General features: G+C 51.2%; 1 protein-coding gene across 2 annotated transcripts in view; it reads right to left on the bottom strand.

Annotated features, from left to right (window-relative positions):
- Mdga1 (MAM domain containing glycosylphosphatidylinositol anchor 1) overlaps window positions 1–15,184 on the bottom strand; it is a 58,742-nt gene that overhangs the window by 25,061 nt on the left and 18,497 nt on the right. For both annotated transcript variants that reach the window (XM_048451271.3, XM_048451270.3), the window contains exon 2: window positions 4,505–4,644. In XM_048451271.3, the coding sequence (XP_048307228.3) occupies window positions 4,505–4,644 (140 nt within the window). The remainder of the gene's footprint in view (window positions 1–4,504; window positions 4,645–15,184) is intronic.

Genomic DNA, 15,184 nt, shown 5'->3' with positions numbered 1-15,184 from the left:
ACTCAGTACTGGGAAGACTATTAACCCCCTCCTTAGCTTAGTGACCTTATAGGTTACTCAACCCTTGGTCTCACACTCCTGGATGTGAAAGAGCTCCACTGGAAACCAGTCTCCAAAGGTGGGCTTCACTCTCTTCTGTAGACCCAGCCCACTGTTCTAGGGAGGGTCTGGTCTGTGTGGCCGATGGACTTCAGCAGGAGAGAGACTAGGATAGTGTATGAAACTATTTCCACCACGGCCTTGATCTGTTCCTCTGCCAGCTCTTCTGCCCTAAGTAGCCCTATGGAGAGGAGCCTAGGAGGAGCCATGAGCTACCCTCTTTCCTCCGCGGAGAGTTCTCCAGCCTTAGTCACGCTCAGATGACTAACACCCATCCGCAGCCCTGTGAGAGACCCTGCGTCAGAATCAACTGCTGCTGGATTCCTGCCACTGGCGCTGGGAGCCAGGAAGCGTTCCAGGACCCAAGTCCCTGCATTTTGAAGTATTTGCCAGTCAACAATAACTAATATAGCATAATGCCTACTTTGCAAGTTATGAGGCTTAGGAAGTGAAGCACTTCGATGTGGTGCCGTGAATACATTAGTCACTCACCGATTTCTGTTATTAGCAGTGCTCTTGGTTAATTGTTGACACTCTGCAGCTTCACCTTAATCTGTCTATGTGGAGTTTAACTCAAAGCTCGGATTTTGGCTTGGGTAGGTCTTATTGTTGTGTTTTGTCTTGTTTATTTCTGTGTACAATGTTCATGCCTCCTTTGGGGGCCAGCAGGGGGTGCTGAGCCCACTGGAACTGGAATTATAAATGGTTCTTCTTCTTATTATTATTTTTTGTCTTATCTCAGGTTAGGTTCAAATGCTATGTAACCGAAAGATTACTTTGAACGCCTGATTCCTCTGCCTCCACCTCTGCCTCCACCTCCACAGTGGCTGGTGGCTGGTATTACCTGAGCATAGTACTGTGTCTGCTAATGCAGGGCTGGGGTCAGGCCCAGGGCTTCACGTGTGCTCGGCATGCTATTAATTGAGCTACATCTTCAAACCTCCCTTTCATAATTTTTTTCTTTCATAATTTGTATTGTTTTTCCAGACTTGTGATTAACGTCCTCAGATTTAGCACCCAATCTAGCTATCTCTGAGGTATTAAGGCCATTTTTTTTTCTAGAAAAAGACTACTTTTATTTCTATGATTTCCGTTTGCCTTTTCCCATATCAAAACACAGAAGAGGGGTCAGCTTTCTCCTAGGTGCTGCACCCAGCTGTGACTCTGGGGACAGGCTCCTGGTCCCTTCATAGGCAGAAGCTCTTGCCGTGCGTCCGCTTCTACTTTTAGTCCTGGAAGGACCTGCAGCCTTGCTGCGGCTTGGATATGCAATGTCTCCAGAAGGTTCATGCGTTCAAGGCTTTGTTGCTAGTCAATGGGCTTTGGGGAGATGGCTTATCAATAGGTTCAGATTTGATGGCCTGGAGCTTGTGGGAACTGGGATGTGGGAACTAGTTTGAAGAAGTTTGTCGCTGCAGGGGCATGCTTGGGAGACCTCTGAAACACTGAGCTATAAGTTCACTTTCTCAGGCATTTTGTCACGGCAATGGGAACACTGCCTTCTGTGTATGTAAACTGTAATACTTGCCCTGTGTCTGTAAACACAGCTCCTCCTGAGGTGTGTGCAGCCCCAGGCTCCTCAGCTTCAGCTCACTGCCTGGAGGGGGGGGGGGTTCTCTCCATTCATTTGTTCTTAGTTGACTTAAACCCCCACTAATTTGGGAGGTCACACACTGGGCCCTATACAGTGTCTCCAACTAGCTCTGTAGTCGATGATACCAATCAGCTCTAAAACTGTCCCCTCCCCCAGCAAATGTTCTTAGGTTGCTTTCCTCTGGTTCTCCCACACTCTGGGGGACAGTGGCTTTTCACTCTCTCCTTGTTCCCAGAGGAGACTTTTGCCTCCTAGTAATTAGCCTCATTATTCCTTGGAAAGCAAGCCAAAAGCTCAAAGAACAGGAGGCTTTGTCATCCATAACATCTCCTTAGACTAAAAGAACCCAGACTATTCCAGGGGCCCACAGAGAAGAGCACCTGGGCATTAGAAAGGCAGAGCACCCAAAGTCTGTGACCACCCTGAGGACCCCATCTGTCTGTCCCGTACCTCCCCCACAGTTCCCTACAAAAACCAGGCGCCCATCACCTGGAGAAAGCCTCTTTTTTATTTTTGAAACAGGTCTCAAGTAGAGTCCAGGGTGGCCTTGAACTTGATATATACCTGACGGTGACTGCGAACTCCAGATTTTCCAGACTCCATCTCCAGAGTTCTGGGACTGGACGTGCGCACCACCACACCTTATTTTATAGTGCTGGAGATGGAACCCAGGGCCCATGCTAGGCGAGCTTCCCATCTGGTGAGCTACATCCCCCCGAGGCTTACATCTTTTGCAGCTTGCTAGCTCCCTGCCCAACAACTTGTCAAGTCACTGGTTGCTTGAGAGGCAACAAAAACTTGGGGTTTGCTGCTTCCCCTTCTGCATAGATGCCCTCTGGGTTGCAGACCCTAGCACGCCCATGCTCTTTCTTCTTCGAACTGATGGTGTGTGTTTACTCACGCTTCTGTCCTGACCTTGGTTGGCAAGGACCTTGAGGCTCCCTCCTTGCCCCCCTCTCAATGAATAGGTGCCCCCGCTGCTGTTTGGAACAGATGCCCAGTGTCACTGTAAGGAAGCAAGCAGGAAAGGAGGCTTCTGGGAAGAGGACACCACAGCGCCAGAAGCGGGATAAATAGGGCATACCTAGAGAATGATTGGCGGCCCATATGGCTGGGACACAGGTGTGTGGGGGCAAGTGGGGTCAGGATACAAAAAGTCTCCAGTTGCACCCCGGGGGCTTGAGCAAAGATGGCCAACAGTGGGGAGCCACTGGTTGTTGCGAAGTTGGGGGGAAAGAGGTAATGGAGCAGATTTTGGGGTGTTCATTCCAATGGAATGAAGGTAGGGGACAAGCAAAGAGCCTGGAGGATCAATTTCAATCTACTGTCGTGGTCCAGGGACAGGACTGAAGATCTGAACTAGAAGGGTAGTAAAGACGAGACCATGTAAGACACAAAAAGCCAGAGCCGGCCAACCGTTGGGGAAATAGTGCAAAGTCAAATAAGTGAGCTTATCAGACAGGGCGAGCATGAAGCCATTAAGGAAAACAGGAAGACAGAGGATGCTCGGCTAGCAGGCTCAGCGTACACCAAATGCCTGGGTTCGACCCCCAGCATAGCACAAACTGAGTGTGGTAACTCACATCTCTGACGCCAGCACAACGCAAGTACAAGTGGGCAGGTCAGACGTTCAGTTATCCTTGCCATTGTGGCAAACTGGAGGCCTGTCTCCGTCACATGAGACCCTGTCACCCAGCCATGCCCACCAGTGGTCACATTTGGGACACATGCACAGATGGTCAGTGTAGCCTGGCAGTTTCCTTACTGGCCTCACCAGCCACAGCCCCACTGTAGTCACCACACGTGACACAAAGATCCCCAGAAATGCAGTTGCGCCGTCATCAATGCCAAACAAACCTTTGAGAGGGAGCGAGCTGCTACGGTGGCCTTAGATGGAGGGAATCTTTAGGGGTTTCTTTGCATATCTGTTTATCCCCAAGCCAGAGCTATGAAAGCTGTCTCCATTCCCCCAAATTATCAGGGAGGAAAAAAAGGGGGGGAAGTCTGTATTCCAGCATCCCTCCTAGAATCCAATTGCCACCTTTGTTGCTGCTATTCAAGTATTAAAGGTCACAGCAGCTTGCCAGGCAGCCAGTCCCTCCAGCCCTCCTCCCACCTGCCTCCTCCATCAGCCTTCCGCAATAGCCGGCTCCCACCCCCTGCCCGAACCTGAGCACTTGATCTATGGCAAAACGCACCTGGCATTTCCAGACACTTGTCTTACGTCCCCTTCTAATTGCTTTGTGTCTTTGAACCTCCAGAGTCTGCTCTGGCCTGCCAAAACCCTGAAGTGTTGCCCACATCATCTGTGCAGCTCCTAACCCAAAGAGGAGGGCAGCGTGCCAAGCCACAGAGGGTACAGCTTCTAGACTCAAATTCTGCTTCTGTTTTCAGAGGTGCTGTGGGACCTTGGGAGTTTGCCCAGCCTCCCAGGGCCTCGCTTTCTCTTAGCTGTAAAATGGAGCCCTTGGAGGAGTCAGAGAGAGAGAAAAAACACTGGGCGCCAGTATTTCTTGAGGGTGTGTGTAAGGATGTGTCTACCACACAGAGGGATGGAGTGTAATAGAGCAACTGGCTTCCATTTTTCCTCTCAGTTGTCAGTGTTTCCTGGTGACGGCACCCGCAGCACCTAGCACTTCCCTGAAGAGTTATCTCCAGGCTAGTCATCTGGTCCCAGTCTTTCTATCCTATCATATTGCTTGCCCTGTGGAGTGTATGTAGTTTCTCACCTCTGGCTTCTTCTCCAACTCTGATCCCAGGCAACAGAGCGTGGGCAGGATAGGCACCCAGCAAGGCCGAGGCCCAGCTTACCTGGGGCCGAGGGTGCCCAGTGACCAGGCATTGCAGCACCAGGGTGTCGCTCTCCCGGATGGTGTAGACTCGCTCGCTGATATTATCCTCCTTCACCACACAGGCCTGCCCTGCGTGCACGATCTGGGCCTGGGCTGGAGCTGTGGAAGGAGGACAGAGAAGGGGTAGGGGAGACTCACAGAGCTCAGGGGAAGAGTCCAGACTTCACCCCCAGTAGGCCAGGATCGATTCTGGGCCCAGGCCAGAAACAGGAGACCTTGGGATTTGGGAAAGAGGTGGTGGGCGCAGTGTATGCTTTTCAGTGGGAAAGAAGTGCAGTGGGGTGGGGATGGGCGGTGCTCTGCATACCCTGCATACCAAGCATGGCAGAAATGAAGAAATTCTAAAGAGACGGGTGTCTCTCAATCCATCCTTTCAGACTATGAGACAGGTGTCTCTCAATCCAAAGGACCCTGAAGAATGGGAAATTCCCCAGGGATACTGTCAGAGAAGGAAAAGGACCAGCCAGAAGAGGAACTTGTGTCTGGCAAGAGATTTCACATAGTTGCAACAATGTATCAGATCACCTCACAGGAAGAGACCCAAGCCCAGAGGGTGATGGGTCAATGGTGGTGGTGGTGGGGGGGGGGGACACAGCTTCACAGGCTGCTTAGATGTGCATGCCATTGATCTCATTCCAGGACCCCCAAAGATGGACTCTGGGGGTTCACTGGATCTCTGTCCCTCTTCCAAACAGGGCCATGTTGAGTAAGCCTTTTTCTGCATCCTACTATTAATTTGTCTCTTTTAAACGGCTTATCCAGGGCAGTGGCCAGACACGACTTGGGTTACAGGTTGTGACCCCCAAGTTCAAAAACATGGCAGGCGGGGTAGCTAGTTGCTCTGTTAGCTTGGTTTCACTGCCTTGTCGGATTCCAGACTTGGGTGTTCTTGGTGCTGCACCCAGCTCTATAATAGGTGTGCCCATCTCCCTCTGCTACTGATGTTCGCTGCTCTCAGGTGACCCATGCAGGTACACACACACACACACACACCCCACACTCACACACACCCCACACACACACACCACACACACACACACACACACACACACACCCCACACACCACACACACACCCCACACTCACACACCACACACACACACACACCCACACACACCCCACACTCACACACACCCCACACACACACCCCACACTCACACACACACCACACACACACACACACCCCACACTCACACACACCACACACACACACACACCCACACACACCCCACACTCACACACACCCCACACTCACACACACACCACACACACACACACACACCCCACACTCACACACACACCACACACACACACCACACACACTCAGAGGGAGGATGACCGTGGTTGCTGCAGGCTAGGGATAGGCTGAAATGGGGATGCAGCCAACTCCTAGAACTTACATGGTAGGGACGTGAGAAATGAAAAGTAGAATTGCCATGTGTTCCAAAGCAGTGTCCGCCATCAACACGGATGGGACAAACACAATCTAACCAGACCACTGTCCCCAAAGGCAACCAGCCAGCAGCTCAAGAAACTGTTTGAAACAGGGTCTCACCAAGCCCAGGCTGCCTTCCAGCACCCTCTGTAGCAGGGATGAACTTGAACTCCTGATCCTCCTGCCTCCACCTTCTAAGTGCTGGGATGACAGGCACAAGTCACCAACCCCAGATTGGCTGAAAAAATTGTGGTACAGCCACTCGGCCTGACACCGGCCCCGCCTAACAAAGCAAACTTCTACAATGTTCAGGTGGCCATCCTGACTGCATGTCTGCCACAGAGGAACAAACCTGGGCTGAGCAGTTAAAAGATAAGCTGTGTGTCTTGGCACAATCTGAGCCACCACTCTGAGCCTGTTTCCCCATCTGCAGGAGGGAAGTGGACTGATGATCTCTGAGGTCTTTTCAACTTGCTATTGATTTTGTAATCAGCGCACAGTGTCTGTATAAAATGCACACCACACTCCAGGGACTGGGATTGTCGCTGTCACCATGCCATAAAAATGCACAAACGTCACCATACACAGAAGAGATAGGCATCTTTGGCCCAGGTCCCTGGGAAACCTCATCAAGCAACAAGCTACCAAGAGATGTCATGCATGTTGGTTGCTGATAAGACCAGAAGGCTGCATGGATGTCTGCAGGAAGCCCGGGGTGCCTCTTGACAAGGAAGACATCGGTTGAACAGGCTTCAATGGAAGATAAGCTATAATCTTGGACGCTGTGGCTTGCCCACAGCAAGGCAGTGTTGTAATGACAGAAGCTTTGGTGACAGATAAGGAATGATGGGAAAGAGCTACAAAGCCTCACACGCTCAGGGCACAGCAAGCCTGGATGGGGGCAGCAGGGGGGGATGGCCAGCAGACACAGGCAGGGCCTGTAGTTTGCTCAATGGAGGTGGGCAGGGGGTGACCATCACAGATGACATCATTAAGATTGCACGCCTCTCTCTGCCAATACTAGCTATTAAGACGATCCTATTCTAACATGGGAGAGTACACTGAAAGAGATCTGAGTCATATCTATGACTGCTAAACATGCATGTGCCCCATGGTACCATAGTTCCTCTCTTGGGGACAGATACAACAGAAATGAGCACTTATGACGATCACACAATCGGTTCAAGAATCCTCAAAGGGAGCAGGAGAGATGGCTCAGTGGTTAAGAGCATGGACTACTCTTGCAGAGAAGTCCAATTCCCAGCACCCATATGCATATACCTGCCCCTGTACACACATACACATAATCACAAATAAACCTCTTTAAAAAAAAGAGAGAGAGAGAATCTTCTGAATGGCTTTTCTTCTAATAACGAAAACTCCAAAGCAACCCATGTGCCTGTCAGGAGTGGTGGAAGTGAGCCCAGTGTGCTGACATGTGCTCACATACAACGATGGAGAAGCAGAGATGGGCAGAGCTTTGTGGGTTCAAGGCCAGCCTGGCCTACACAAGGAGACTCTGTCTGAAGACAAAGTGAACAAAAACCAAACGGCAGGATTGCTCAGCTACGTGTTGTAGGCTTACTGGCCATGGAATGGGGCTGCTGGTGGCTCTCCCTTCTCTACTTACCATCTCTCAGGAAAGGTGTATCGCTATTACAGCCACTTCTATGACTGTGCCCAAATTCTCCATGGGCTCTTAGGATCCAACTCAAGTCGTTAGGCTTTCGCGGCACGTGCTTTAACCCACTGAGCCATCTCCCCAGCCCCCGCTGGTGTCTTTATACAGTGCGACATCAACCTAAGTGAAGGAAATGAAACATAGCCACTCCAACACTGCCGAACCTCCTAGGCATGATTTGACAGGACCGAGACACGCAAGTGTCTATAATGCATGATTTCATTTGTTCCAAATTCAGAACTGCAAAAGCTAAGCTTGTAGTGACAGAGGCTTGTCAGTGACTGCCTTGGGTAGACAGGGTATTAACAGCTGGGAAGGGACTGCCAGAACAATGCGAGATGTACTTCTGCATATGTGCTGCTTTTATTGGTTGATGAATAAAGCTGTTTCAGCCAATGGCTTAGCAGAGTAAAGCCAGGCAGGAAATCTGAACAGAGATCTGTATAGAGAGAGTAGGCGGAGTCAAGGAAACACCATGTAGCCTGAAGGAGAAGGGCGCCAGAAGCTTACCAGTAAACCATAAGCCTCGAGGTAAATTATAAAAATAATAGAAATGGGTTAATTTAAGATGTAAGAGCTAGCTAGAAATGTACCTAAGCTATTGGCCAAACAGCATTTTAATTAATATAGCTTCTGTATGATTCTTCGGGTCTGGGCTGCTGGGAAATGAAAGCAGCCTCAGTTTACACTAGGATGTCCCAGGGAGGCAAGACAGAAGAACCTCCATCGAGTGCCGGTTCAATGGTGAGGTCTCTACGCCCAGGTATCTATCTGCTTGGGCGTTCACCCTGTCTGTTATGGTGTGCATACAACATGCCCCTCCGGCAAAGGCTCCAGTGTTGGAAGCTTGGTCCCCAGCTATGTTAAGAGGTGATTGGATCATGAGGGTGCTAGCTTCACCCATCAAAGGCCTTTGATAAAGAGGGCTCAGGCTGTAGCTCAACGTGTAGGGTGCTTGCTTAGTGTGCTTGTAACCTTGGATTTGATCCCAGTCACTGCATAAAACCAGGCATGAGGGTATGCGTCCGTAATCCCAGCATTTGTGAACCTGAAGCAGGAGGACCGCTTCAAGGTCATTCTTGGCTGCATAGACTTCAAGACTAGCCTGGGCTACGCGAGATCCTGTCTCAAAAGGGGCTGGGTAGGGCTGAGAACATACATCAGTCAGTAAAGTGCTTGCTTTGTGTGCATGAGGATTTGAGTTTAATCCAAAGAACTCACGCTTAGAAAGAAAGAAAGAAAGGAAGGGAGGGAGGGAGGGAGGGAGGAAGGAAGGAAGGAAGGAAGGAAGGAAAGAAGGAAGAAAGAAAGAGTCAGACAGATTGAGTTTCTCAAGTATTTTGTCACAGTGACCAACACACTAAGCTATGTTTCAATTTAGGAAACAATAGAAAGAGAAACAAAACATCCATTTACCTGTTTCTGCTGGCATTAATCATTGTCATTATTCTAGAAAACCCAGAACCATCCCTTCAATCCTCACGTTGGAGATGGTTGTGTAGTCATCTCTTCCCTGAGGGAGGAGAGAGACTTCAGCAGATTACCAGGCAATTGTGAGGGTTTCAGGGGTCATAGGACCCCTGGGCAAGGTCGTACAGGCAGGAGCATTGCTGGAGAGAGGACTCTTTGGTGGAGCTGGGAGCTCCAGGGACATATGTGCCTTGGAGTCACCGAGTCTGCTGTAAGTGACCACCATAAACCCTGTTTTACTAGGCGCCTTTTGTGGGTGAACAGATGTCCACATACATCTCCCCAGGAAAAGCCACATGTTAAGAATTTACTGAGACCGGGCAGCGGTGGCGCATGCCTTTAATCCAGCACTCAGGAGACAGAGGCAAGAGGGGATCTCTGTGAGTTCAAGGCCAGCCTGGTCTACAGAGTAAGTTCCAAACAGCCAGGGCTACACAGAGAAACACTGTCTCGAGAAACAAAAAAATAATAAAAAAGTGTTGATTTGGTTCCAGCCCTCCATTTTCCTCCTGGTATCACATAGCTCGTGCCCCCTGGCCTTGGCATGCGGATTTGCGCACTATCCTCCACAGGCCACAGTCTCGAACTCTGCTCACTTAGTGTTTCTGTCCCTGATTCCGGTTCTCCTCAGTCCCCAGTTCTGCACATCCTGAGGAGCCTTGAGGAGTGAGGAGCAGCGTCTGCTTCAAAAGGCCACCAAGCCAGGGCCTGTCATAATCCGGTCTTCCATCTGGCCAACAATAAAGGCTCAGGGTCAGTGATGCCCTGCTGGGTGCAGGCTCTGAGCAGTACCCTGCTGGGTGCTGGAGAACCTGTCACCAAAAGTAAACAGGGCTCGCTGCCCTCAAAGAGCATGATCAAGCAGGGAAGCAAAGAGGACCAAGGTGGCTTGGGATCGCAATGAGAGCTCCAAAGCAGGGGTAGGTGAAGAGAGCAGCAGGGACAGGCTGGAGAAAGGAGTCGACTTTTGAAGTCACCCTGTCTAGGACTGAATGTGGAGGTTTGTTACCCGCCTGCTAGGGGACACTGCTCAGGTTTCTATACCTTTCTGAGCCTTAGCCTCTTGTAAATGAGAACGGTGATGTCCCTCGGAGCCAGCAGGAGCAGTCAAAGCAATGCAGGCAAAACCTGGCCCAAACCACACACGCTCTCTCGATGAGTGACAGCTGCCAGGACTGTGAAGCAAAGGAGGGACAGGAGACTGCCTACTGGGGTCCTCCTCCATCCCCAGGTGGAAGCACACAAAGCCGACGTGAAACGGGAAGGGATGTCTCATAAACACGCCAGGAACTCATGCCGGGGTTCGTAGGGACCAAGGACCTGGGGTGCTTTTCTGAGCATCCTCTCTCGTACAGTACAGTGCCCCGCAAGCCGTGGGAGCCTGGGTCTTCTTTTTAAAATGCAGTGACTGCGAGCGATGCCTAAGTAAGCCCACGGGAGCGGTTAAGGCATCTGGGGAGATGGCTCAGAGCGGAAGGGCACTTGCTGTGCAAACCTGAGGACCTGAGTTCAAATCCCCAGCACCCCTGTAAAAGCCTAGGGCCTGACCTCAGTGTTGGGGGCGGGGAAACGAGGATTGCTGGGGCTTGCTGGCTGCCAGCCCAGCTCCAAGCTCAGGGAGTCTTTCTGGACGGATAAGGCAGAGAATAACAGGACACCTCACTCCCCCTCCTCTGACTTCCACAGGAACACACACACATACACGTGCAGGTGTCACACATAGATATCGTGCTTATACACACACATATAAACGGGAATGCACACACTAAACAAATAAAATTAAATGGTGTCTGACACGCAGCAAGCCACCTAGACCATCGGCCAGCACACCGAGGCTAACACAAACGCGAGCTCTCAGGCGCTGGCCTCTCTATGGGGTGGTACACATTTGGATGAAGACCCCGCCGCCCCTGCCACACGTGCTGAGTAGTGGCACGGTCCTGGTGTGCCCTGTATATGTTCAAGCTCCCTATCTCTGTTCCAAGACAGAAAGGACAAGTCAATATTTAGCCTTTTCCCAAAGAGGGAAACTGAGGCACAGAGAAGAAAATACTTTGATTGGATCACTCACGGAGACCATAGCAGAGCCAGGACTTGAACCCAGGCTTGCTACCTTGCAACTCCGTTCACTCTCCTGTGGAAGTCCCCACCACTTTGTTTCCCCAGGAGGCCACCAGCTATGATGGAATGTCTGCCTAGAGTCAGAGAGGAACTTCTGTGAGCTGGGGATCTGGGTCACACCTCGGGTCTCCCCACACCCTCACCACAATAGCATCAAAGAAAGACATTTATTCTGCAGTGTTCTACAGAGTGTGCCATCTCAGATGGTGACATGTCATTTCAGATATGATCTTATTTGTTGCCTTAATGAGTCTATCATTGCTCCCATTTTTCAGATAAGAAAGATGAGGCTCAACAAGGCTACATAAGCCTCACAAACTGCTCTGCTCTGGAAGCCACTGCATTTCTTAAATTTCACTTGCTGGGTGCCCAGTACAGTGCTAAGGACTGAGCTCAGGACACCATCTCTGGTCAGGTCACGTGGGCAGCATCCTACACTACCATCCCTCCCTTCCCGAGACCCCTTGCGCCCTCCCATCTCTGGGCACGAGCATGTTTATTGATCCTTTTGTGCACGTAATGTAAACGGACACTTAATAACGTGGAGTAAAATCAACAGTGCTGAGATAGTAACAAGCTTTTCTCTCTTAATTAGCTGCTCAGGTGATGGTGACCGACGGCCTAGGAGGAGGCTTCCTGGGGCAGGTGACAGCCAGCCCTCCCGAACCATCTTTTGCCAGGATTGACTCGCCGAGCCCCTCCTGTGGCCCATGGGTTATCAGACATGGGCGTCCCAGGAAGTTGGGTCCTGTCCCCCTCGCTCTCTGAAATGAGACCGGTCTAGCCTTCATATAGTCCAGATCTCCACATGCTGCCATAACCCTGCCCTCTGTACATTGCTAGCCAGGGGCGAACCAGACTTCCTGGGGACCTGCCTAGACTAGAGGTACCTCCAGTTCCACGCTGGGGAAACCAGTTTGAAACCATCTCACTTCTCCCAGCCTATCTCCTCTCTCCTCACCCCAGCGCAAGCCATCTTCAGAGAAATTCCAGAAGACTTTTGGCCTGTTCACCCCGGTCATCTCTCCCAGGCCAGTCACCCCAAGGCCACGTTCATTGCTCTTCATCCTTCCTCTCTTTCTGTTCTCCCAAGCCTTCCTAGGGCGTAGACAATCACCTTTGAATTTTCCACTTATGTGTTGATTGGTTCTGTAACATTTCTCGAGCCTCCAAAACAGTGATCTCTGCCCTCAGAGCCAGGCTGCAGAGCCTCATAGGCGGAGAGCTTCTTCTGTGAGGAGCCTCGGGGCTCCTCAGCTCTGACTGTGGTAAAATTTGTTCTCCACCCCAAGGCCTTTTGTGCTGATCAAAACCAAACCCACAGGACAGAAGGAATAGCTCGGTCGGCAAAGCGCTTGCCTTGCAAGCACAATGACCTGAGTTCCACCCCCGCCATCCCCGGAAAAAGCCAGAGCATGGTGGTGAGTGCTGAGAAGGAGAGGCGGGCAGGTCCCTGGGGCTTGCTGACCAGGCAGCCTGGCCAGATCAGTGAGTCACTGCCCAGTGAGAGAACTCTGTCTCAGTCTATCGAGGACTGAGTCTATCTATCTCCTGAGGAACAACACCCAAAGTTGATCTCTGGCCTCCATACACACGCGTCTGCACATACATTATGCAGTCACATGCACACACCAATAATAAAATGAATAGTAAATAATCAAAGACCAATCTCACACCTAGCTAACCTCCTCCTTCCGCAACAAGGATCCCTGGCCTCTAAGTGAAAGGGCGCTGCCGCTGTGCTGAACAAGGCATGGGCCGTAGCTAAGGCTGAGAAGGCTGCGGTCTCACCACCACCACAGAGCCCAGAAACAAGCTGTTTCTCCATTAGCAGCCGCGCAGCGTGTTGGCAGAGCCGGAAGCTTCTGGAAGAGGTTGGTTCTCTTATGAACCCCATCTTTCTGAAAGTGGTGGCCAGAGTGTCTGTTCCCCTCTCACCACATCTGTGCCTCATTGGGGGTGGGTCAGGCGAGGCTCACATTGCCAGTCAGCAGCCATCAAGGCTGTGTGTCTGTTCATGGGGTTCTGGGAAGCCTCCCGAGGCCAATGGGGAAGACCTCTAAATGAGAACCTGCAGGTTTCTCTGGGTGCAGTGATCGCCAGCACTGGGCAGTCACTCAGGGAAGAGAAAGCAGCAAGGCCTCAACCCCAGGCAGTGAGTCCTGGGCTGTACAAAGTGGGCTAAGGGATAGAGACAGGACTCCACAGTCATGTGACCTTGGGCAAGTTAATCAACCTCTGAAAGATGGGGAAATCACTGCTCCTCACACTCCACCGCTCAACTGCCTCTTGAGGATCGGGCATTGGGCACCAAGCACAGGGATTGGTGCCTGGTAGGCACTCAATTCTGCTCCGTTTCCGGTTGGTAATAGAGCCCAGGATTCTCTGGGAAACAGTCCCAAAGTTCTTCAAGAGGAGTCAAAAAAATTGAATGAGGAACACTTTAGCAGGATACAAAAACCAGAGCAGCAAAGGAGGCTGTGTCTGGTCACCAATGAAAGAGCTCCTCCTGCTAACGGGGAACTGAGGCTTTTGCTTATTGCCTGGCTCAGGGATTTGGGGCCATGTTCATTGGTTCACTAATTCAAAAACCCAACTTGGGTCCTCATCGTCTAGCCCCAACACACTCTCCCATTCTCAGGGTTCCATCAGCCCTGGTCTCATTCAGTAGCCCAGAGTCTCATTATAATCCAGGTTCCCATCATTATACATATACCCGAGATCTGCCCTCGGGTATCGCAGGGGACAGGTTTCCTGTCCCAACTGTGACAATAATTGTTGTGTGACTTGAAGCAAATCATAATACTCTCATTTGAAGCACCAGTTTCTCTGACTATAAAATGGGTTGGCTATCAACAGTGAGGGTTAAACATGTAAGGATGGCGTGCCCCGGACTCAGCAGTGGACTCGGGACAGACACTCTAGAAGAATGGGTAGGAGGGAGTAGAATAAACCAGACCCACACTGCAGACCTGGCTCTTCCAATGTGGATCCTCACATCCCCCTGAATGCTGCTGTACCCATAAGCCTGGGACACAGGTCCTAGGAGTCCGGCCTTTCCTACTGTACCACCTCCAGATTCCCAGAATTCCTAGAAGGTGGAGCCTGGGTCAGGCTCTGGCTAGGAACAGTCAAATCAGCACCGTGTTGAAACCAGGGGGCCCTGAAGACTTTGACCCCAAAGCCCAGAAATATGAGGGGTTAATGGGGCTCCATCTGAGCCCACGGATCCAATACCCAACCCCAAAGCATAAATAGAGCTCCACGTGGGCTTCTGTGGGTGTCTGAGACCCTGAGCCCTCAGACAGAAGGTGATGGTGACGGCTGGATGGGAATTCTTTCCACTAAATTTGCTGGGAATGGATGCTGAGGGAAGGCTCCACGTGAGCTCTTTGCTTGACTAAACCCCCACAAAATAATCTCAGGCTCACAGTGTCGTGCTAAGTGCAACATCAAACCAAGTGCCGTGTAAACTGCAAAGCCCGTGCAGATCCTCAGGTGCCGAGAGGCCCAGACACGGCCTCGGGGTGTGGGAAGTCAGAGATTAGGAAGCATGAGACCATACATCTACAGAACCAGGGCAGACAAACACACGAAAGTGATCAGATTGGCGTAGCCAGGTCATGAACGACGAACCCATCCAACTGCCTCTGTGTCGGAAGCTGGAAGGTGATCTCACTTTGGGGAAGAGGCTTCTGAACCTACTGCAAAGGGAAAAAGGACGCGCATGAGGATACTCATCGTGGCGTTCGTTATTCAAGAGAAAGCCAAACTGGCACCTGCCCGCAGCTGGCTCCAGAGAAACGGTGACCCAAGCCCAGCCCATCAATGCAGAGGGTGCTACTGCCCATTAAAGTGGCAGGTCTGAGAGCTCCGTCAATAGGGAGAGACGTGTGTGGGAGATAAAGTCAGCAGAGAGCCTGGGAGGAAGGA

The sequence above is a fragment of the Myodes glareolus genome, chromosome 18 (genome assembly GCF_982192425.1).
Source record: "Myodes glareolus chromosome 18, mMyoGla1.1, whole genome shotgun sequence".
Classification (NCBI taxonomy): Eukaryota; Metazoa; Chordata; class Mammalia; order Rodentia; family Cricetidae; genus Myodes; species Myodes glareolus.
Note: the sequence above shows the minus strand (reverse complement) of the source record. Positions and strands in the feature narration are given on the sequence as shown.